The following is a 24,120-nucleotide window of genomic DNA, read 5'->3' on the forward strand; positions in this document are numbered from 1 at the left end:
GCACGTCATCAGTTGCTTGGTAGTGACGAGCCAATCACAAAAGACTCCGCCTTTCGTTCTTCGGCTGTGATTTACGTATACAAGTACTTAAATTCGTAACAGCACTTTTACAAGAAAAATAATAATGCAAAAACATATAAATTTAAATATATTTTAATCTGTGGTTGCTTTATAGGAATATTACTTGAGGAAAAATATGTATATGTTTTTTATGTAAATAATACACCATAGAAAAATAGTTCTCTTTTGGAAACTGTTACCGTTTTAAGCTAGTTACATTCACTTAGTTTATCAACACACCTTGGCGGCAAGTCATGCTAACAGAAATATATTGAAAAATCCAAATTAAGCTAAATATGTGGAGAAAACGTAACACCGTGTATTTTTAACAATCTACGCAAGTATTTTTTTTACAACATTTATCATATTTACGAACAAACTCGTTTTTCAGTATTTTCTTTGCCGCGGAATGTTACCAAACGTTAGGACTTGTGTAATAACAGGCTTGCGTTACTGTCTCTTGTCCAAATGTCACAGAAGGACGACTCTGAAAATGACATTTGGGAGTACAGACCCCTTGAGAAGAAAAGAAAAAGGAACGACTCACCGTCTGGGACCAAAAGAAGAACAAGAAGCACCTCCAGGAAAACTAAGAAGCAAACTTCTGTTTCAATTAAGTCAGATAAGAGTTTGAACAAAGCAGCAGAAAGGAGGGATTCATGCACCACAACCGGTAACGAAGACGCCAGAAGCAGCTTAAAGTCTCACAATTTACCCTTTAATGCATCCAAAACGCAAGACTCCACACAAAAAAGCAACGACAATGTTGTCGAGGAGCCAACATCATCAGAAGACTTCTGTCCAGTCTGCCAGATGCCATTCAGCATTTTGGTCGTGCAGACCCAAAGATGGCATATCGCTGAATGTCTGGACACTCCAAGGGACAAATGCAAAGGTACACACATCCAGATAAAACTCACCCTCAAACTGACCGAATGGATCTAACACTTAGATTGTCGTGTTCATGTTTTCCTCTGCAATAATATGTGCTCTTATAACAAACGTACACATCTAGGATAATTGTTGAAGATTGGCAAACTGTTGTCATTCCTTTAAGATAAAAGCATAGGTGCAATCTGATATGAATAATGTGAAAGATACAACTTTAAAGGATTGAAGATCAACAATAAAAACTTGATTTAATTAATCAAGCAGTTTTTTATTGTCTCATCAACCATGTTTATGAAACAAATTTGTTCCTAGGTCCCATTTACAAGGTGCAGAATAACAGCAGGGATAGAATATTTATATAAAAATCATATATAAATACTGAGACCTATACTGTACATTAAATAAAATTATTTTTGGCCCATGCAATATAAAATATTACTATAAATTATTTGTTTTGAGTCCCCCCCCCAAATATTATGTTTTTATAAGGGTTATCTGTTAAAAAAAAGTAAACAAAAAAATTGAAGATAACTCAACATTTTTCTAAATTTGGAAAAAGTTCGATTTTGTTCTCATTAGTTTCAAGAGTCACTGCATTGTTTTCTAAGTGTCTTTAGTTGTTTTATAAAAGTTCCATTTAGTCAAGTCGTAACTAAGGCAACAACCAAGCCTCTTTTCTTGGCTTCTTTTCTGTAAATGCTTAGACCGTTTTTTAGCCGGCTAAGGGATATGCTGAGCAGGATTGTGTCATCAGCATACATACTCCAGGTCAGTCAGATGGTAATTGCGACCCTTCATGGACTTGCTCATGGGCCCGGGACATCAGCTGATCCATGATGAGGTCAAAAAGATGAGGAGCTGCCGCACAGCCCTGGCGAACGCCACTGGAGATGGGAAACCAATCTGAGTCTTTGGCGTTTACACGGACACTGCTCTCTGCGTTGCTGTAGAGCAGACTGAGTAGAGAAACAATCTTGGGTGGTGCTCCAAGGGTCTGTAGGATATTCCACAGTGAGGAATCACCCTTGGGTTTCCAGAGGGGCAGGATAACGGCTCTATTTCAGTTAGTCGGAAGCCTCTCTGACTCGTACACCTCATGAAAGATGTGGGTTACCCACTGGATGTTGTGAATCAGGAGCAGACCAACAAAAAAGCTGTTTGAAAAAGAGTGTATGTGTAACATAGAAAATATGCTGGGCGGGCTACAAGCTCCCTTCTTCAAACTCTCAGCAATGGGGAGGCGAAGGGGGGCGGGGGTGCTTTGCACTGGTGGTCCCAACCACAAGTCATAGGCGAATTTCTGATGTCTAGAAAACAACACGGAAAAGGTGTTTAATTTGCTATCTTGCCCACAGAGTCATTTTTTTTTTAACTCTTTGTTTTGAATGTCTGCACAGAATGTACAGATGGCCTCCAGTGCTCTTCCACCATTCCAAACCACTACAAGAACTTCAAACACACGCTCCTCGCTCACAGTCGTGCAAACAGCAACACGGCCATCGTCGCTCAGTCCCAGGAAGCCGCCGTGCCTCCCAGTCCGTGCCAGGTGAACATCTGTTCGTTCGAGGAGTTGCAGTCTTGCTCTCCGTGTTCTGCCGCCTCATTCAGTCCCAGTTTCTCCCCACAAGCGACTCTCTCTGGAACTCCTCCTTCAAAAGCAACAAATGGGCTTTTGTTGCTGCGCTCTCCAGGACCCGAAGACTTTAAGAAAAAGAAAGGCTGGTCTACTAAAAGCCAGACGTCTGTTGTTTCCTCACAGGAGCTTTCGTCTACTCCTGTCAAAGAAAGCAATACAATGAAACCATGTGAAGAGGAATCTCTCTCCAAAGACGACGAGGCCATATCCTACTCTCCTCTGTCAGAACTCCCTGCAGAATCTGATACCAAATCTCTTTTTAATAATGATACATGTAAAAACGAAGACTCCATGACACTTTTTGATGACAGCTTTTCTGAAGATGAGCTCCTGGTGGATTTTATTGGTGGAAATGTGGACGCCACCAGCGAGCCAGTGAGAGATCCGGCCTCCTCAGACACTCACCTGCCTCCATTTTCCTCATTAGCTCATAACCAAGAAGCTGCTTCCTCATTTGCTGCAAACAGAGCCACGCCCTCTGTGAGTGAAGGAGCATGTGGCCGTTCTGGTGCTTGGATGAAGTCACCACAGAGTCTTGTTTTGGAGCACCTGAGAGAAACTCTTCAGTCCTCACAGGGTCAGTCCGGCGTTCAACCAGAGCAAAGCATGCCGCCTCAGAAGGGATCCAAAACAGTGGGACAGGCCTCTGGTTTGAAGCAGATGGACATCGGGTTGTTTTTCGGCCTTAAACCACTGAAGGAGAAAGAGGCTGCGAACGGACCGCATGTTCTCGACGGCTCCTCTGTTCAGCCTGCTGGGGAGAACACGGGAGGGAGGAGACCAAGGAGAAACGGGCAAAGCAAAGGGATTACCAAAACTCCCGGTGACGCCCAGCAGGATTTGAGTTCAGCAGGTGGGCAACAAGAAGCAGCGAGAGGAGGGGCTCAAGGGTGGAGAAGAAGAGGGTGGAGCAGAGTTAATGCAGATGGAGAAGTGCAGTTACCTCGCTGTCCATTCTATAAAAAGATTCCAGGTGAGTGAGTGGTGTTCTGAGTACATTCTGTCGTCTTGAAATGTTTTTTTTTTTTTTAAAGCAGACTTTTGTACTTTTTTAGGCACCAAGTTTGCCATCGATGCATTTCAGTACGGAGAGATTGAGGGCATTTCTGCATATTTCCTCACACATTTCCACTCGGATCATTATGGAGGACTGACCAGAAACTCCACACTTCCTATTTACTGCAACAAAGTAGGTAAACCAACCTGAAAGGAATGTTTTTTATTTTTTTTTCTGTGCTTTCTTTTTCCTCAACAGCTTTTCTGTTCTGTGTAATCTGGAAATCCTTAAATTTACCTATTTATTTGTTGTTGAGCATTTGCTCTCATAACTTGAATTGAGCAAATTACGCCATTTCTTTTCCCTGTTTTGCTTTTATTTTCTTGGTTTTTCCTTTTTCTAAAACATTCAATTGAAACCATTAGGTTGAGGTTTCAGCAAACATCAAATATTGTCAGATTTTTCTCCTCCTTACTGTCATGTTTGGTTAGCTCAGATGTTTTATTTTGAAACTTGTTTTTATAGTTTTAAGCTTACTGAGTTCCACCTACTCATCAGAACTTTATCAAATAAAGTTTTTTTGTAAGTAAATACAATTTGGTTTAAGCCAAAATCTGACAATTTCTTATTGAAATGAATTAAATCAGAAATAAAATGGTAGTTTTGTGATCAAAATGACATTGATTCATAGGTTTTTCAGTCATATCCAGCCATTTACATACATTTGATGGAAAAAGAGAGGAGCTTTGCACTTGTTCATATAACTCCTCTCTAACACATACCGTGAATACTAAGGGTTGCTTTTCCATCAAATTCATTGTGTCTTTACCTGGTCCGCTTATCTAACGGGACTGCAGTGAGGTCAAGGAATAAAAATTGGCTTTTGGCTTCCGGGGTGAATACTAATGAAACGATAACTCTGAGTATTTGGTCAATGAGAATTTGAATCCCTTGTCTGTGGGTTTTATGGGTTCACTTGTGCAGAATAATTTGCTTCATCTGCATCTCATTTGGCTTTTATCGTTACAGTTGGAGTGTGAATGAAATCCTAAACACTTTTTTAAATGTTATTTTTGGGAGAGGGTGGGGTTAACATATTTACCCTCCACCTGTAATATTTTGGGAAAATGTAAAAGTTCACCTGTCAAATGAGTTGGTGACGTTATTTTCCCAGAGTTAAAAACTCTAAACAAATGTTTTTTTTAATGTGATCGGTCACAGAAGTTTAACCCGAGGTGCTGGATGAGCCGCAGTCTAGAAAAGAGGAAAACTCAAAGGGAGCGAGGTTATACTATGTCCCGAAAACGGCATTTTTTTTCTTTCCAGATCACGGGGAACCTGGTGAAGAGCAAACTGAGGGTAGCAGAGGAATATGTTCACATCCTCCCCATGAACACAGAGGTCATCGTAGAAGGAGTCAGGATCTGCCTCCTGGACGCCAACCAGTAAGTCATTTGTGGCTTCTGATGACAAGAATTGGTAAAGATCCACTCCATTCATCTATTTTAAAATCATTCCTAGTGGCCTTTAAATGAAGCTGATGCAGTTTTTTAGCCCAAATATAAAAGCCTGTATCGTTTTCTAAGACCACGGGGCGCAGAGCAACCCCGAACCCCAAACGGTAATCTTTAAAATGCCACAAAAACATGTTTAAAAACTCCATTTTCATTCGTTTTTCTTTTAAAAGACACATCATCCGTGGATTTGTTCTTATTTTTCGTCCCTCTCAGCTGTCCAGGGGCGGCCATGCTGCTGTTCTTCTTGCCTGATGGACAGACGGTCCTCCACACTGGGGATTTTCGAGCTGACCCCTCCATGGAGACCTACCCCGAGCTGCTCGGCTGTCGGGTCCAGACGCTCTACTTGGACACCACGTAGAGTATTCATTTACTTTTATCCAGAAAACACCAAAGCACAACTGAGGAAATCCGAGGGATCAAACCAGGCTCCAAATCATTCCAAAAGCCTCAACTTTAGTGCTGAAAACCTACAATTTTAATAGTGTCTGTTGTTTCCCCCCATTACTAAACATCCAGTTGTTGTTTCTCTAATAGTAGATTCTCTTTCTGTGTTTTTTATTAAATTAGACCTAAAATCCCATCTTGTAGTAACTGGAAATCATAAAGTGATTTGTGCTTTTATTCTTTATTTTATTTCCACAGGTACTGCAGTCCTGAGTACACCTTTCCCAAACAGCAAGAGGTCATCAACTTTGCAGCCAACAGAGCCTTTGAGTCGGTCACCCTGAATCCCCGCACACTTGTGGTGTGTGGCTCCTACTCTGTGGGGAAGGAGAAGGTCTTTTTGGGTATGTGTCCCACAATATTGTTTGTTTATAAGGTTTATAAGCTCTGACACTAAAAGATGAATTTTTGTGCTCTTGATAAATCTTATCAAATGTATAGAAGTGTTTTATTTTTTTCTATTTTTCTTTGAGAGGAACCTCAAATTACTTGAAAAAGTTTGGTTTAGAACTTCACAGTTTTGGTCTTTTTCTGTTGCAATTTGTTTGATTTCAGTTAATGTTGTTGCAAATGGATGATGTCTCCCATCTACGGAGCCGTGGACATGACATTAGAATTTTTCTTTAAATTAAAATAGAAATTGTTCACTCAAATTATTCATTTGTTGCCACATATTAGTATTTTGGATGCACACATTATCATTTTATGGCCAAAATGTAGTACTTTGTGTGAACAAGTTAGCATTTCATTAGCATTTTGTGCACACAAAGTAGCATTTTATGACCACAATTCAGTATATTTTGTGTACAAATTAGCATTTTATGACCACAATTGAGTATTTTGTGTGTACAAATTAGCATTTTGTGCATAAGTAGCTTTTTATTAGAATGTTTGCAAACAAATTAGCATTTAATTAGCATTTTGTGTGCACAAAGTAGCATTTTATGGACACAATTTAGTATTTCTTGGCCATAAATTAGCATTTCAGTATCATTAAATCTTACCACAAATTGCTAATTTGTGGCCATTAAAGTCTAATCTGTGCATCCAAAATAGTATTTCAAGAGCCACAAATGATTCATTTGAGGGTTTTTTATTTTTTATGCAGCTCTGGCAGAGGTCTTGGGGTCCAAAGTGTCCCTCTCCAAAGATAAGTACAACACCATGTGCTGCCTGGAGTCAGAACAAATCAAGAAACGGATAACCACCGACTGGAAGGGAGCACAGGTCCACGTGCTACCCATGATGCAACTCACCTTCAAAGTGAGCTATTTAAAAGAAGATCCTATTTTATGTTCCAAAGTTCATTAAAGTAATTTAGTTTTTTGCTCCTAAATGTGGAAAATGTTTGAAATCTTTATTTTTTTCGGAATGCACAAACCAAATTCTCTGAAATAGAATAAATCGGAACTTTTGGTCATTTTTGCAGAAACTCCAGGATCACCTGGCGCGGTATTCGAGTCAGTATGATCAGCTTGTGGCCTTCAAACCCACAGGCTGGACCTTCAGCCAGCAGGTGGGATCAGTGGATGACATCCAGCCTCAGATCAGTGGAAACGTATCAGTTTATGGTATGCTGCCTCCTATTTATTTATTTATTCACTACTGAGCGTTTACTCTCAGCTTGAATTGAGCAAATGAAGCCTGGATGTTTCCTGGTTTTCATTTTACTAGAACGATCCTTTAAAATCATCAGCAAAAATAAATTATTGTCATATTTTTCTCCTCCTATCTGTCACTTTTAGTAAATCACATTTTCAGTTTTTATTTTGAAACTTACGTTTATTATAAAAAAACACTTTTTATAAATTTGATCCTTTAAAAGCGTTTATTCTTATTAATAAACATTGTTGACTTTTTTCAAACATAAATCGGTCGGTTGTGCATGTGTATTTCCTTTGACTTATGGGTAAATATCTTGACGGGTGTCAAGCAGAAGAGTTGATTGGAACCTTTTGTGTGACTGGCAGGAATCCCCTACAGTGAACACAGCAGCTTTCTGGAGCTGAAGCGCTTCGTCCAGTGGCTCAGGCCGCTGAAGATCATTCCCACCGTTAACGTTGGCAGCTGGGCGAGCAGGAAAGCCATGGAGAAGAGTTTCAGAGAGTGGCTCACCCAAACAAAACCGTAACTTGGAACCAACAAACCTGAGCAAATCCTGGCCAGTTTCTAGGAATATACAATACTTGAAGAGGTTGGAGGTCTTTTAGTATGAACATCTATGTTATTATTTTACCATTGATGTGTTCAATAAATGATTACATTTAAAAATAATGATCCTTTTTCTTCCCCAGTTTATCTTTTACTGTCATGTTCCCATGTTATACTGAACGTTGGAACTGAACAAAGCAGGCGCGTTGCCGACTTTATCACTGCATCCTCATCCAAGCTTTAAAGCTGTCTTAATGTTTTTATTCTTGCAAATAAATATTTTAAACACTTTTCTTGCTTTTTGTCATCTTTTATATCTTTAGTTTTGCTTTAGTTCATTGCACTTTTTGAGCGTTTTTATGCAAAGATTGCTGTAGATTTTTGCTGAATTGTTGCATCTATAAAGGCAGCAGAGACAAAATCCACACAAATATTCATGTTTCACGGCTTTTCTAGACCTGGATTGTAGGGAAAGCGGTCTAAGTAGAGAATGGCTTATTTTCCTTCCTCATAGAAACTTCAAACATGAAGAAGTCCAGCCTTTTTGCAGCTCCCGACCACCAGTGATGCTCTTTTTTTTTCCTGCATTCCTGAATACCTCTCAACCGTTGCAGACTAATGAATAAACTCTTTTTGGGATCTACAGATGACATGTTCATTTATATTCCATTTGAAGGGCGCGGGGTTCTGGGAATTGTAGTTTTTAGGGAACATTTTAAAAAACGACGATTTTTTTCTTCCCCTGGAGGTTTTACTAAATGTCATGTCACAAGTTTCTCCTAATAGGTAGAAAAATCTTGTATGGATTCATCCCAATCTATCTGAGATTTTTCTTTACCTAGAGGGAACCACAAAGTTCTGCTTAAAAAAATAGTATCAATGGGCTGCAAGCCTTTTAACCACAAACACATTACTAAGTTACTAATCTTTGGCTCCCAGTCAGCTTTAGACGTTGTGGTTCTTTTACTAGTTCATAAAAGCTTAAATGGACTTGGACCATCATTTTTGATCAGGTTTACTTGTAGTTTATGACCCACCTAGAACCCTCAGGTGCCAAATGTCGGATCAAAAACCCACAGCGAGGCCACATTTTATAGTTTTTATATATATCCACATTGACTGTATCAATAATTAATTTGATTTATTATGAATGTGGGATGTGAATCTGTGTGGGGTTTTATTTATTTTTATCATGATTTCTAGTTTAACTACTACTATTTTTACTTTACCTTTTTATTTTATTATGAAAAGCACTTTGAGATGCTTTATAGACAGGAAAAGTGCTTTACCAATAAAGTTAAATTTGAATTTACATAATCTGCTCCCAGTAAATGTAAAGTCTGGAACAGATGCTAGTTTAAGCTTTTTTTTCTTTTCTTTTTTTTTTTACTTTTAAAACTTTATTGAAGCAGTGTCTAGAATTCTAGTATAGAATTAAAAATGACCTTTTTTAAAACAATAATCCAAGATGATGAATTCAATAAATCTTATATAAACAAAATATACGTTAGGGGTGTGAATGCTAAGAGGAAAAACGGGGAAAAAAACAAAAATGTGTACAGACCTTATATATAGCCACAGTAAAGAAGCATTAAAAAAACCCAAAAAGTTTCAGAGTTTATTAAAAAACAAAATTTCCTTTTCATAATTGACATTTGATAATTTACCACATTGCAATAATTCATTCAAACATTGAATTTTGGATGTTCATCAATCCTCATCGACCCTCAATTTTAGAATGTTTTTCTTTTTCTTGGTGTCTCTATGTTACATGTGGGAATGTTCACAGCCACCGCGCATCCTATGATGCATTTCATCCCCCACTGACATTTAATGCCGCTCCATCAAAGCCCATATTTTGTGTTATTTTGTATTAGCTTTAACAATTCAAAGTTGTTTTGAAGTCTCGGCATCTTGCTGGGGTTTTATCTCTGAGGCAGCAGCGACTGATCTGTGCTCTCTGGATCTGCAAAAAGCAGGACTTTAAGTCGCTGCGGGGTCTGAGTGCAGGTCGAACAAATTAATTTCCTCACAGTTGGATTGTGTTTTTAGTCTCAGGAGGCCCTAAAAGGAAAAAAGACACAAAACCCACATGGTTCCTGCTAAATAAAAGCTTTTTGACTCCATAGTTCTACCACATAATCTTAGATCATCTAAGTTAGTATAACAGTTTCATAGCTGGCTGTTAATTATGCTGCTTTAATATTTAATGTAGAGAATTTTAATTTTCAAAATTGTTTTGGATAAAGAGTTTCAAACATCCTTCACATTACAAACAAAGGGGTGGGATTATATAAGTTTGCTTCCTTCCACTCCCTTTCAAGCAATATTTATTAATATGTCTAATTATCCTAAGTTTGATTTGTATGAATGGATAATGACTGTATTGTTTTTCTGTATTATTCTTATTTGATTGCTTGAAATAAACCATTTCAAATCAAATCAAAGAAAACCAAAATAGAAGTATTTTAACTAAAAAATATACACAAATGTTTTTAAACAGTTGAATTTAATCACAGTGGAGGAATTAAGTATTTGATTCCTTGCTGTTTTTGTTGGTTCGGTAGGTTCATTTAAACAGAGAGAGATAGAATCAAGAATTCAACTTTAAAGAATTTATTTAAGTGTTTTTGCATTTTATTGAGTGAAATAAGTATTTGAAGCCTCTTGACCTTGTGTCAAAACACACAGAAGTCAGACGCTTCTCAATGATGAGCTGGTTTCTGCACATTTCAAGTGGAATTTTGGTCCACTCTTCTTTCTAAATGTCCTCTAAATCAAACTCTGAGCTTCAGATATATGCTTCTTCTTCAGCATATATGGTTGTCTTGGTTGTTTGTTTTGGGTCATTGTCCTGTTGGGAGACCCAAAGCCTCCTGGCAGAGGGAAGGAGGTTCTTACTGAGGATTTGAATAAGAATGGGGTGAAGTAGCTCTGTGCAGAAAAACACTCCCCACTGCATAATGTTTCCACTTCCGTGCTTGACAGTGGGAGGTGGTGTTCCTAGGGTCATAGGCAGCATAAATGTTCCTCCAAACAGGACTGGTTTGGAGCTCTGTGTGGTGGAGTGTCTGCCCTGAAACTGGAAGGTCGTGAGCTTAAATCCAGGCAGAGTCCTGCCAAAGACTCTAAAAATGGGACCCAGTGCTTCCCTGCTTGGTTTAAACCATTTGGTGGTTGGAAGTTGATGGGTCAAATTTCCCACACTAATGTTCTGACCTCCCAATCACGCTCTAAGTCATAAAGGTGCCAAACTTTTTAAGCAGGGGAACTTTGCGAGTACCATAAGATGTCAAACCACTGTGGCATACAGTCTTGCCAATGGTTACTGTGTTTCCAGCTACTTTGACATCATTAGCTAACTCCTGCTGTGTTGTTTTACCACCATTTCTCACTGTTCTCATGATCATGGAGACCCCACCAAGTGAGATCTGGTTTAGAGCACCTGATGGCTATGCTCTTGAGTTTTGCCACAATTAGTTGTCCCCTTAGCCTCCAGCTTCCTGCTGATGGGTTTTATAGTTCATTCCGGTCTTTTTTAGGTCTACAGAGTTCTCCCTTAAATCCACTGAAAGCTCTTCAGTCTTTCCCTTGATTTTTGGAGAGTCTGACTGATTGTTTCTGTTGAACTTTATACAGGTGATTAGTTCACATGTCTTTAGTTCAGGTGACAGATTGATTAGGAGAGCCTTAATGGTTCCTGGGGGATCGAATACTTATTTTCCTCAATGATATGCAAATAACTGTAAAATAAATTCTTTAAGGCCGATTTTGTGATTTTTTTAATCACTGTTTAAATGAACCTATCATTAATTTGACTGTGAATTTATTTTGAAGTGGGCAAACCAACAAAATCAGCAAGTGATGAAACACTTCTTTCCTCCCCTGTACATTGCAAACATACCATTAGTTTTCCTGCTTTAATTGAAAAGTCAGCAAAGGAAAGTGGAGAGAACCTAAAAATGCTTTTTATTTCAACAAAGAGACAGATTTCTGACAGTAGAGACTTTTATTAGGAATGACTTCACCGTTTAAATAAATCAGTGCCACAAAATTATTTTATATTAAGTGCAGCAGCAGGGAGTCAATTTTTCATCGTATTTTCCAAATTTGCCAATTCCAAGGTTTTCTAGAGGTTTCTTTATTTATTTACATCATTAAAACCTAAAGTGCTAACAACGGTAAAACATCTGGGATACAAGGTATATATATATATATATATTTATGAACAAGTATATGGCGCCATAAGGCTTGCTTTGTGTTTAATGTGTCTTAAAGAGGAAATAGATCAACAGGCACAAAGCATAAATACACATAGAAGAACTGGGTTCTAATATTTCTGACACCCAGAGTCGTCTTTATGTCTGAAGGAGGCGGAAATCGAGCTTTATTTATTTACACTCTCATGCCACTGTCTGCATAAGTGTTGACCGACTTCTTCTGCAATATTCCTGTAAAAAAGATGTCACCAAACTGGTTTCCTTTTGTTTTGGCTGCTGATTGGTCACGGAGTTTTAATGTGATGAGCCATCGTTTCTATGAAAAGGTACCCATTCTGGTCCTGCAAGGAAGTTCTGTGCCCTGATCCAAAGGATGCGGCGCCAAAGAAACATCCATTACTTGTGGTGGAATTTCTGCCGTACAATTGATTCTTCAAAACTACTTGTCATTGTTGTTTTTTTTTTTTGTACAAATACCTTCAGCGTCATCATAAAAGTAATTAAATTGTACATTTAAAAATATTTTGTTCTCAAGTCTTTCACAAACGTGTAATTTTGCGCTTAGGTGCAGGTTTTGATTCATACTTTAGGCTAACAGCACACAAGGAGGTATGAGGAAACTCATTTTTCTGCCTTTGTTTGCACCTAGGGCGACGCCACAGAGCAAACATTTACAAGAAAACATAATACGCTCTTTGGATTTCACTTTAAAACAATATTCTTTTAAACGTAATCAAGCTCCTTTAGGAATGTGCAAACGAGCAGGTAGACAAATGCAACAGAGGTTGTCCTGGACTGATTATTACAGATGTTGAATACATTGATTGTTCATGTTAGAACTAATCAGAGATATAAAGGAGAGGAGAGCATCTCAGCTGTTGCAGGCGCTGTTTCGTGAATGCAGATCTCCTCCAGAGGGACGCAGGATGGTCACTTTTACCTGAAATCAGATTTGCATTCGCGTTGGCTGCATACAAATGGCAGCATCACCAGAATCTGAGCGCGTCCGTACCTTGTCCTTTAGACTCTTGCTGACGAACATGTTGAACTCGTCCAGATTTACCGCTCGCAAGTCATTGACTGCTAGGATTAGGTCTCCTTTGAGGAAGAGCCCCAGAGTCTGCTGCTGCACGCCGGTCCACGAGGACACCCTGACACAGAGACGTTTCGTAAACAGCTTGTAAGCTCTCCCTTGTTTGTCTGGACATGCTTTCTCAGGCCTTTTAGGGCTCTGGTGCAGACAGTTAGAGGCATTTGGGTTAAGTAACACTGCAGATTTTATCAGTTTGAACAAGAACATGAACTGTAAAGTGTTGGTGCAGAAAAACAAGTTAAATTTAGACGCCTTTTCAGGGGAAAAAGAATGCTTTCTCTGAACTTGGGTATGATTTGACTTTTTTTTTAAAAATATCTTTGTCTTTTCCGTTCAGATTGGCCCACATCTGAAAGATCAAGTATCAAACAATGAACTCAAACATGAACATTTATTTAAATTCAGTGAGAAAATATATTCTTAGCATTATCTTGACGTTCTGGTTGGATCCTGTGACTAAAATGAGTGTAAACGGTGCAGAGGGACAGTTTCATGCCACAGATAAATCTGAGAACCGCAGAGGTTATTTGAGGCTAAGAAGCACAAAGCTGCAGCTTGTCATTTCCATTGAGCCATTTTTTTGCCTTGTTTTTTGATAGGATACTGTTTCAGTGCTGTCATTACCACAACATTTACTGAATTGGAACCTAATAACTGCAAAAACAAGAAATAATGAGACATAGTGCACTGCACTCAGCTGAACTTTCAGTCATGGAAATTGAATTTGCTGGCAAATGTGCCGCATGCATCTGGAAGTTGAAAGCTTCCATGAATAATAAAGTCTGCACAAACATTTTGATTGCAGCGTGCGTCCCCCCAAATTCCTCTTTGGATAAGCTTCCCTTAAAATATCTGGATCAAAGCGGCTCAGCACAGGTGACTTTTCAGATTAAAACACCGTGTTAACACGCGGCTCTGCTTTTATTTTTGCCGTTACCTCAGTTTTCCATTCTTGTCGACGAGTGTGAGATGCTTTTTTAAGTCTGCTGTACTCATCTCAATGTCTTTCTCTACAAAGGCAACAGCGCTGTGAACGAAATGCAAAAGGATTAAATTTTCTCAGTGTGTATATGATGACATTTTTATTTGCTAACCAGAACGAATAGGAAATAAAAGTTTAAACATGTTAAATAAAATGTTGATATATCGTAACCCACCTCTTCAGACAAGCATATCCACCATAATTAATTTATGATTCTATCATCTTGTTTTGTTTTTTAACTAATGTTTCATTCTTTAAATTGCATTTTATAATTGTTTTGTATCTGTAAGGTAACCTTGGGTGTCTAGAAAGGCGCAATATAAGTAAAGTTCGTTATTATTATTATTATTAATAACTTTATCTGAGCATGTTAAAAACATGTTACAGAAGCTAAGTAAGGTACTTTTTTCCCCTGAACACTCATATCAATGTTTTTGCCTTTTAAACTAGCAACGCAACTAGCAATAACCCAGAGTGTCATAAGTGATAGTAAATATCACATAAAAATGATATAGTAAACTGTTTTTGTGGATTTTATCAGGAGGTTTTGAACAAATGTTGATTAAAAAAAAATTACTGAAAATTCCTGTCAGAAGTGGGCTTTATGGGGTTAAACATAAAACAAATAATACTAGAGATGAAAGCAAAAGTACAAGAAATCTATTTTTATGTAAATTAAAGTAACTCTACACTCGTTATGATTCAATGAAGTTCATTGTGTCCATAAGTTCTATTAAGCACTTAAATTATTTTTTATCAGACACTGGGTTTGTTTTGTGTAAAACCTACCGACATGTTTCGGCGGAATGCCTTCCACCTTCGTCAGGGTCGTCATCAGATGGTGGCGTGTGACGTCTTTAAAAACAGCTGATTGTGACTGAGGCGGAGTCACCTGTCAAACTTTGACAAGTGACTCCGCCCCTTGATGTCCGTCTTTCTCTGGAGGATGTTGCTCCAGGTGTGAGAGAGCAGGAAAGCCCCCTGATCACGGTTCATGGAAGTGTGGGCTTGTTTTCTTATCTCCGCCGCCTCCATGATCCATCTGCGGTGTCTGTTGTCTTCTGTGTGGAGGACTTTGGCCTTTTCCCAGTCCATGATATGGTTTTCTTGTTTTCAGTGATCCGTTATGGCTGATTTCATGTTTTCTTGAACTGCCTGTTGTCGTCTGGCTCTTGTTAGTATTTTGTTTGTTTCCTTTTCGCATTCTTTTTGATGTTCTGATTTTCTTGTGATGAAGGAGCGTCCTGTTTCTCCGATGTATGTTTTATTGCAGGTGTGACATGGGATTTCATAAATGACATTGCATTTTTTATTTTGTTCAATCTTATCTTTTGGGTGAACCAGTAGTTGCCTGAGTTTTTTATACGGTTTCACTGGGGTGCTGATGTGATGCTTTTTCATGGCTCTTTGGATGCGTTCTGTGATTCCTCTGATGTATGGCAATGTAACCATTCCTTTGTTTTCTGGTTTTTTCCTCCTTCACAAGTGACAAGTGACAAGTGACTCCGCCCCTTCATCAAGGGGCGGAGTCACTTGTCAAAGTTTGACAGGTGACTCCGCCTCAGTCACAATCAGCTGTTTTTAAAGACGTCACACGCCACCATCTGATGACGACCCTGACGAAGGCGGAAGGCATTCCGCCGAAATATGTCGGTAGGTTTTACACAAAACAAACCCAGTGTCTGATAAAAAATAATTTAAGTGCTTAATCTACACTCTTTAGTTGATTTGTATACAGTTGTACACAAAGTAAACAAAGTTCACGTTTAACCAGGTATTTCTGTTAAAAATTGAGGTTTTTGTAAATGACATTTCACTGGGGTTTGGTTTCCAGAGGTTAGATTTTAAATATCTCAGGGAAACTTACACAAAATCCGACGAGTTTTCCATTGAAGAAGAGGTAGTAGAGCTGCAGCTGGATGCTGAAGAGCGAGGTTTCTTTTCACTGTCAAAGACAGAAGAAGTGATGAGGTTAGATCTGGAATATATCAGCGAAAATGATTTGCATTGTACGTAGCGGCCATGTGACACGGCCAAGAAGTGTGCAAAAGATAAGGCAAAAAAGAAATGAAAGAATTATGGGATACTAAACAAAGTTTTTGCACATTTTATTAATTAAGGTAAAACAGTTTGTTTGTAAAAAGTGTTTTTTGGTCTGATATTAACCCAAAGAACTTAACAAAAAAGAGATTGAGGAAATGAATGACAGGTTTCAAGCATAGGGTCCCCCCCCCCCGCAAATAAAAGGTTTCTGTCAATTATGCAAAAGCGGATCAGATATCTTGAGAGTTTTAAAAAAATACCCTGTAAAAGAAGCAAAGCAGGAACCATCACAGAGGAGAAACTGGCAAATTTCCCATTAGGAAGCATGCTTAATAGAATTCCTTTGACCCTTGAGCCAAAAGATGATAACAAATATGTTTATTAGTTTGGCAGGACACCAACAAGTGTCCTGCCAAACTAATAAACATCTTTTCGTCAAACAGTTGGCTGGAAACCAGACTCCTCATAGTGAAATGGAGATTTTTTTAATGACGTTTAATAGGCCTGCACAACATACCGCACATTTATCATTATCGCAAGTTGTGCTATATGCATATCGCAAAAGACAGCGAAAATTGCAATAAATGGTTACCTTAAATGTGCTAAAACAATCTTATGGAAACTTGAAGCATTTAACGAATCAAATAAATCCCTTCATGCATTTGACCATTAGGAGGGACCCCTTCGCATTGTTGACCAATCAGATGGAGCCCTATGATGTTAGATGTTTGCCTCCTATGTTGACGATGGTCATTTGGAGTGTAATTTTCAAAACTGTAGCAATGAAATGGGAATGATGTTTTTAGTTGTTTTGCTTTTTGTTTATATACCGCAAACTACATCGTTATCGCAATTTTAATCTCTAGTATCGCATATCGTGAGTTTTCCTCATATTTTGCAGCCATACCGTTTAATACCTTAGCAAATCCGTTAAAAGAAAACAACAGAAGGTGGTGAGAACAGCTGATCTACTGCACAGACTTTGTGTGAAAGATCAAATTGACAATGCTCCTTAAAAACCAGAAGGTCCCACTAAAGATCCTTCCAAGAAATAAAAATCCACAATGTTGGTCTGGTTTGACTCTTAGTCCGTTCAAACTTTAAAATCACTGCATTTCTTAAAAAGCAAAAAAACAAATAGTGTCCTCAGATGTGGTTTAGACTTCAAAATCCAAAGAAATTCTGCAAAAAGAAAGAAGAGTAAGAAAACAGAAAAAGCACATTTTTTAAAAAATTATTTAAGCCTGCTGTTAGAGTAAAATGCATTAACAGAAAAAACAACATTGTGTTTGAGCCCCTTGTGGAGTTTCTTTTCCTTTTGCATTTGTGAAATGATCTCCAAACACCTACATACTTTTTTTTCCTCTACAAAAAAACATTTGCAACTGGAAAATAAATGTACAAGTGCAGCACAATTGTGTGTTTTGCCGTATCATTTTGTCCTCGTGCTTAAACACATTTGTTGCAGTTATAGAGTACTTACGGAAGTGTAAACAATACTTACTGGTAAAATACTTTGCACACTTGCCAAAACGTACTTTCTCATTAAAACGTTTTTTCTTTTATCCCTCAGGACAGCACAAGTTTTCATTTGCACAAACACAAACAGATCTGCACAGACTAACACAAGTTACAAAACCAGACAGGTTTTTTGTCTAAAGTGATTCATCATCGACCAAGCAATTATTCTTTTTCGTAATTACTTTGCCAGATACCAGGAAAAATTGCCATTAAAATTGTGAGGTTGTAACTTTAGTATTTGTTTGTGTGTAATTTGTGTGTTGCTGGCAACATACTGTAGCTGGTGTTAAAGGGTTAATAGTCTGAACTGCCCTTACGGGTGGATAGGGGCTGTCTGTGGCTGAAAAAGATGGCCCATAGGAAATTTCAAGGTCATCGACGGCTCGATAAGCCTGTAGGGCTAAATGTTTCTGCAACAGGCATGCTGCCAACAACAGGTTAAAGCGAACACTTATACAACACACTAAGGAAAGCACGGGTAAAGTAGGTGAGAGGCAGGCAAGCCGTATAGATTTTTCATTCTTTCAAACACTTAGACACATGACCGGGCTAAGTGGGAACCAAACATGCAATCCTGCAAGCCTACAATCATGGGTCTACTGCTCAACTTTGCAAGTGTGCAAAAATGTTTCAAAATGCGTACTTTTTTTTCCTTTCTTGCACTTCCTTAAACATGTTTTTTAGACTAAATGTGTTTAGACAAGAAGGAATTGCACAAACTTTTTTCATCAGTTGCTCAAATTCGTTATTTACGTGTAGACATTATTTCATGACTGCAAAAATATATGAAAAAATAGAATTTCATACACTCAGGTCTATAAATGTGCTCTTTCCGGCTCTTACATAATGTACCAAAAAAAAAAAAAAATTACACAATGAGACCAAACACAAAGTGGCTGAACTAGATCCTGAAGAGAAAATACAAAACATACCTGTCACTGTCAGATTTCTCGTTTTCAGTTGAAGCGAAGGGTGAAACTCTTATCCTGATGTTGTCATAGGCTTCATTGAAAGACCTCAACAGGGTCCCATCCCTAACAACTTCTCTGTCACTGGAAACATTCATTACAATGAAAAGCCTTTATTTGAAACAGCGAATGACAAAGTGCTTTATTTCTAAGAACACTTACGTGGCTGTATTTGTGTCTTCGTTCAGCTGAAGGTTCTCCATTGTTTCATATCTGAAAAAGAGACTTTAATCAATGAGTGGGTTATTAATAGTAATGTGTGATTTTTAGCAGTGAACACTCACAGTAACTCTGAGCTTTCATTGTTCTTTGGTTTGTTTTCCTCCAGCTTAGGGTAAGAAGAAAAATGACAGATAATAATAATAATAATAATAATAATAATAATAATGGATTGGATTTTTTGCACTTTTCCAGACGTTCAAAGCGCTTACATTGTGTCCATTATTCATTCACTCCTCATTCATACTTGGTGATAGTAACTACTGTTGTAGCCACAGCTGCCCTGGGGCAGACTGACAGAGGCATGGCTGCCATTTCGCGCCTAAGGCCCCTCTGACCATCACTGGGATCATCCATGCACATTCACACACCAGTGGAGGCCACACTGGAGGCAAGGAGGGTGAAGTGTCTTGCCCAAGGACACAACAACATTTTGGCTGGTGGGAGCGAGATCGAACCGCCGACCCTTCGATCATTGGACGAGCCGCTCCACCGCCTGAGCCACTGTCGCCCCCCCAGATGATAAATTCACATTGATAACTTTTGTTTGTGGATTTTTTATACCAAAAATCTGTATAATAATACATCCACGTTGGAATAACCTACTATTGGTACTGTGCAAAGTGGTGGATGTGCAAATCTGTTTGATTTGGAAGGGTAAGATACTGGACGTCGAGCATCCTGCAAGCATAAAAAAAATCTTTTCATTCCTATTTCACAAACACAAAGGTGCAAACAATAAAATTACAAAGAAATATATATATATATATATATATATAAACCAAAACCAAAACCAAAACATTGATGAAGGCTGTGCTTCTCACCATTGCTTCTTCTCTGGTGTTGTAGTGAACATCTGGCACTGATAAAGACCTTATCTTGGTTAAAGGATGAAGCACACATACATCAAATACTAATGTCATTCATGTGCACAGTAAAGTTTTTAGTTTATTCATGCAAAAACCTCTAAAGTGTCATCTTTTAGGAAGGATTAGAAAAATTCAAATCAAAACAAGGCAAATGTTTAACAGCTTTTTTTATGGCAAGTATTAATGATATTTGGTTGTTCTGATATAAAGCAGAAAGAAATGTTTACTTTCCTACTTGGACAAAGTAAATACCAGAAATGTAATGGATTTTATGAAAAGAAAAGTATTCTTAAACACGTGGTGGCATCACTAGGAGCAAATGTTGCCTCTTTATGGCAGAGTAACTGCAGATACTAAGTGGTTTTGAACGATCATTGTTATCATGTAATAAAAAAACGAACAAAAAATCACCTTTTTCCTTAAGGTTTGACCAATTTCAGGTGAAAGTGAAGAATTTTTAAAATAATACATATACATATACATATCAATCCAATCAAAATTTTGGAAAAAATAATTCATATCAATCTTTTAAATATCTTATATACATAGTTAAGTTGGCATTAATAAAAAAAACAATAAATAAAATTTGAATTTGTGATAAAAATCTGTGGCAAAACCAACCTTTTTAAGTTCAGGTGGGTTTTTCTTTTTCACCATGGGACCTGAGATAGCCTGGCAAAAAAATAAATACAAAGTAAACAACAATAATGGAATGACAGCAACTAAACTTTTCTGGTTTTCTCTTTATTATTGAGGGTGCTGCTATAGTGTTGTGTTATTTCTTCAGTTTACATATAGGATCATTTATTTACAAAAGAACAGGATAAGGTTTGGGCTCAATTAAATTTCTCAAAACCTCCTCAGCTCTTTTCAATGTTTTTCAGCCAAAAAAAGCTGACCTTTATACTATGCTCAAATTCCAAAAAAAGCTAAAGAAAACCTTTTTTTAACATAAGATTACCAGCCTTACCTCCACTGTGTGCTCCCCATTTGAGACTTCCTTAAGAAACATTTACATAAAAAAGAAATCACCATTAATGAGGCAGAAAAGAGGAAGGACCTTCAATAAAAAGCAAAGCTTTGAAATTACTTCTACTGAGAGGAATCTGAACGGGCGGTCTTTCAGAGCATCAAGCAGGACAGAGAACCAGCTGTCCATTTCTTCACTGGAGGAAAGAATAAAAAAAAAGGTTCATTTTAGAATCAACTTCTGCACATAATTTAAAATGCAATTCCAAAACGACACAAACAGAGGAAATAATGAAACTTGACGATGTTAAAGTGGGAAATAAGCAATTACCAAAGGGCAGTCTGTAATTGGAAGGAAACCATAATTTGTATTTGATTGATCAAACGTCCCAAAATAGTAAATGACGAGGAGGGGATGCTCTGAAAGAGGAAGACTCGTCCTTCATGCTGCGGCCTAAATTTGTTTGAACCATTATCCAATTTAAAAAAAAGTCATCATGAAATAAAAGCAAATCCTGAAAACTCAAACAATTTTGTACTTTAAAAGATGTTAAATAACATTTGAACTAAATTGGTTTATGTAAAAAAGTAATGTAATTAAAAAGTCCCTTTTTATTAAAAATGACATCTCCCTTAAAACCTGTTATAAAAAGACCTCAAAGATCCTCCTAAACCACATCTCACCTTTAAAACGCAGCTAAGAATATTGAATAATTTCTTTTTGAAAAGTGTGAAAACTAAAAATGACTCAACCATTATCCACTATAAAAAAGCGATTAAAAAATAAATGAAAACATAATTAAGTTTGTACTTTAAAAGACCTTAAAATATGAATTTGGTTAATTTTCCTTTATTTTTAAGTATTTAAAAAAGCCTCTTATTCTATTAAAAATGACATTTCTCTTTAAGCACATGAGAAAAACTATCATGCAAAGATCTGAAAAATCAACATAAACCACATCTCACCTGTAAAAACTAGCTACAAAATTCAAACAACTTAGCTTTGAATGTGTGAGGAACGGATAATGACTGTGAACCTGGTCTCCCCGCGGAGAAAGTAGTCACGGCGCTCAGTCTTGATGTAGACAACATGGTCTGGGGAGCATTTGAAGGTCTTCTGGATCCATTCCCATTTCGGTTGATGTTGTGGGTTCCTGTGCAGCAAAGAGACGCTGACAGAAAAAAAGAAATAAATAGATCTCAGTTTAAGTACATCCAAAACACTCAAGAAAACAACGATTGTAGAAAAGTAAAACGTGAAATATGCAGAACACACCGTGACAATTCAATCTCTCCAAGTGGCTTTTGCCCTTCATCATCTGAACTCCTGAAGTACATCAGCTGATGATGACCCTCGCTGATTTTGAAGAGAACGAAGAAACGCTTCTTCCATGATTTCTATGAAGGAAACAAAACATTAGATTACTAGCTGTTGTATTGAAAAACACACAAAAACATTGTCCCAGGATGTCACCTCTGTCTTCATTGCATATTGAGGAGGAGACTTATACAAGTTTCCAGATTTAACCTTAAGGACGACAGATAAAGGCCTGAAGAACACAGATTCTCCTGCAAAACAGATATCAGATTTAGCCTATACCTAAAAAATAATGTTTATTTCCAAAACAACTTCACTTGTAAGGATGAAACTATTTAGCACAGATACACAAAATGTAATATGTGCATTTAATTTTTAATTATATTGTAATAAAGTGAATATGTGGTGCTATGGATGCAAAAGAATTGCAGGAAGTAAAAATAAACCACCTGGAGTCACCGGGCTCTTCGATCTCTTTAACATAGTGACCTCACACCTGAGAAAAAAAAGAAACAAAGGAGTCAATCAGTCCTCGAAACATTTAAATAAGTAAAACTTTAAACGATGTCATCCTCAAAACGTTTCCCTGAGGATGTAAATCTAGAATCTACAAACAAAAGCCACACTCAGGACCTGGTTCTTTAACTCCAGCACAGAATGAAATTTTTACAGTTTTGTTTTTGTCAAAAGAAAGAATATTTAACCTCTTAAGCTAACCTTCCACGCATGTAGTCACATTTTGTGGTAATATAATCCAAAATGAGATGCCCATGCATGTGGATGCCAGGTCTTAAGAGGTTAAATCAAGCCTTTAAGCCCAAATTTAATGCAAACAAAAGCATAGTGTTCAAGTGCAAAGCAGAAAAGGAGGAGCACCTCACCTGTGCAGTACCTGCTACTCTGTGAAAATGAGAACATGAAGCAGTTTTTATATAAACCTTGGATCAACTGGAGTTTCCAGTTTGTTTGTTTTTCCTCTTTCTTGTTGAGACAATAAAAGCCTTCAAGCATTCCATAGCTTCATCTGGAACAACTTCGAAGGCGTTCCACCTTCAAACAAAACACAGCATCAGTTCTTGGACGTTTAGATTGAAACCGAAAGGCGTAAAAACTTTAAAGAATTAAAAAAAATGGTGCATTCTAGTAAAACTCATCGATGGGGAGCAACATAATTGAGTCAGGTGTTTTTCAGAATCATAGCTAGAAGTTGTTGTGGAGTTTGGACTGCGCAGAAACAGAGTTTTGTGCACACTGCTCTGCATTGTTGCTGCACTCCTCTGCTTATTACAAACGTGCAAAATGCTGCAAGAAGGAGGAAGCGGAGCAGTTTGATTACTAACTGACAGGCTCCAACTTAGTCCTACTTGACAATAGTATAATTAAACTCTGACGTCAGTCAGGGAGTTGTCTGCAGCTGGGGCATTTGTTTGTGATACCATGGAGCGAGCAGAAAATGATTTACAGTATCCTCTGCCCCGGTGACACCACCACTGATGCTCACGTTCACCTCAATTTTTATTTTCATGACCAACAACGCACTGTTCATGTCTCAGAATTGTCACATCAGCATGTGGGTCGCACAAATGCAATGAGGTCAGAGTATTAATAGAGTTCTTTGGGGGTGCCGTGTCTAATTTGCTTCTATTTTTTTGTGTAAATTTAAAGTTTTGATCCCTTGAATCCTATCATATAACGTCTGCTGCAACATTCACCTTTAAAAAGCACATTTATATTATTAAAAGGAAAATATGGTCATATATAAATATGGTTTTGTTTATTTTTTTCAAAATTACTCTAAAATATAAAATATAAACAATGAAGGTGTTTGACATTCATGGATTTTGACAGAATTACTGGGAAAAGAAGGAAAGATGCTTGGAGCTCTCAGAACAAACCTTGATCAGAGCTTTGACTAAATGAATTTGAGCAGGAAGGTGTGACTACGTCTACTTTTGTCTGTGCTCAAGCAATGCATGAAGTTTTTGAAGTGTTTGTTTTGTTTAAGCATTTTTGTTTCTTTATTTATAAAGTGTGCCACCTTGTGTCACCAAATTCAGCTTTAAGTATTCCTAGTTTGATCTTCTTTCACTTGAACTGGCCCTACCACGCTTATTTTTGTGTGTGCAAAATGTGAATCTGCAAAGCCAAAAAAAAAAGCTTTGCTTTGTGCGTGTCTTGAACAGTTCACAAGATATATTCTAAAAACTTACTCAAATAAA

At 37.6% G+C, this 24,120-nt stretch overlaps 2 protein-coding genes across 5 annotated transcripts; one reads left to right on the plus strand and one right to left on the minus strand.

Annotated features, from left to right (window-relative positions):
- Positions 1–104: 104 nt before the first annotated feature.
- Positions 105–7,990, plus strand: dclre1a (DNA cross-link repair 1A (PSO2 homolog, S. cerevisiae)). 2 transcript variants are annotated; one of them, XR_910650.4, is made up of 10 exons: positions 105–955; positions 2,349–3,560; positions 3,643–3,776; positions 4,911–5,029; positions 5,315–5,458; positions 5,747–5,892; positions 6,657–6,811; positions 6,978–7,119; positions 7,519–7,742; positions 7,843–7,990. XR_910650.4 is itself a non-coding variant. In XM_004080264.5 (9 exons), exons 1-9 carry the CDS (start codon positions 529–531, stop codon positions 7,677–7,679), a joined length of 2,640 nt encoding a protein of 879 aa, XP_004080312.1. In that variant the 5' UTR covers positions 105–528; the 3' UTR covers positions 7,680–7,990. The 2 variants fall into 2 exon arrangements, 1 of the variants encoding a protein (XP_004080312.1); XM_004080264.5 differs by having other exon boundaries at positions 7,519–7,990.
- Positions 7,991–11,689: 3,699 nt separating this feature from the next.
- LOC105356532 (pleckstrin homology domain-containing family S member 1) lies at positions 11,690–22,852 on the minus strand. 3 transcript variants are annotated; one of them, XM_023949704.2, is made up of 17 exons: positions 22,783–22,852; positions 22,351–22,397; positions 22,058–22,152; positions 21,860–21,981; positions 21,621–21,755; positions 20,705–20,780; positions 20,585–20,614; positions 20,236–20,286; positions 19,570–19,623; positions 19,352–19,426; positions 18,811–18,854; positions 18,689–18,739; positions 18,491–18,610; positions 15,862–15,939; positions 13,950–14,039; positions 12,932–13,070; positions 11,690–12,859 (listed from the first exon to the last, which is right to left on the minus strand). In XM_023949704.2, exons 2-17 carry the CDS (start codon positions 22,382–22,384, stop codon positions 12,791–12,793), a joined length of 1,263 nt encoding a protein of 420 aa, XP_023805472.1. In that variant the 5' UTR covers positions 22,385–22,397; positions 22,783–22,852; the 3' UTR covers positions 11,690–12,790. The 3 variants fall into 3 exon arrangements, with proteins under 3 accessions (XP_023805472.1, XP_023805473.1, XP_078793381.1); XM_023949705.2 differs by lacking the exon at positions 18,491–18,610; XM_078937255.1 differs by lacking the exons at positions 19,352–19,426; positions 19,570–19,623.
- Positions 22,853–24,120: the final 1,268 nt, after the last annotated feature.

The sequence above is a fragment of the Oryzias latipes genome, chromosome 19 (genome assembly GCF_053564925.1).
Source record: "Oryzias latipes strain Hd-rR chromosome 19, Olatipes_Hd-rR_3.1".
Classification (NCBI taxonomy): Eukaryota; Metazoa; Chordata; class Actinopteri; order Beloniformes; family Adrianichthyidae; genus Oryzias; species Oryzias latipes.

Bases quoted from the DNA above. Each gene is read 5' to 3' on its own strand.
- dclre1a (XM_004080264.5), top strand. From the start codon at position 529: ATGTCACAGAAGGACGACTCTGAAAATGACATTTGGGAGTACAGACCC. The intron at 5,030-5,314 runs GTAAGTCATTTG...CGTCCCTCTCAG, and splicing joins TGCCTCCTGGACGCCAACCA to CTGTCCAGGGGCGGCCATGC. The intron at 5,459-5,746 runs GTAGAGTATTCA...TTATTTCCACAG, and splicing joins ACGCTCTACTTGGACACCAC to GTACTGCAGTCCTGAGTACA.
- LOC105356532 (XM_023949704.2), bottom strand. From the start codon at position 22,384: ATGTTAAAGAGATCGAAGAGCCCGGTGACTCCAG. The intron at 18,611-18,688 runs GTAAGTGTTCTT...GAATGTTTCCAG, and splicing joins GAAGACACAAATACAGCCAC to TGACAGAGAAGTTGTTAGGG. The intron at 13,071-13,949 runs GTAACGGCAAAA...TCTCTGTGTCAG, and splicing joins GACAAGAATGGAAAACTGAG to GGTGTCCTCGTGGACCGGCG.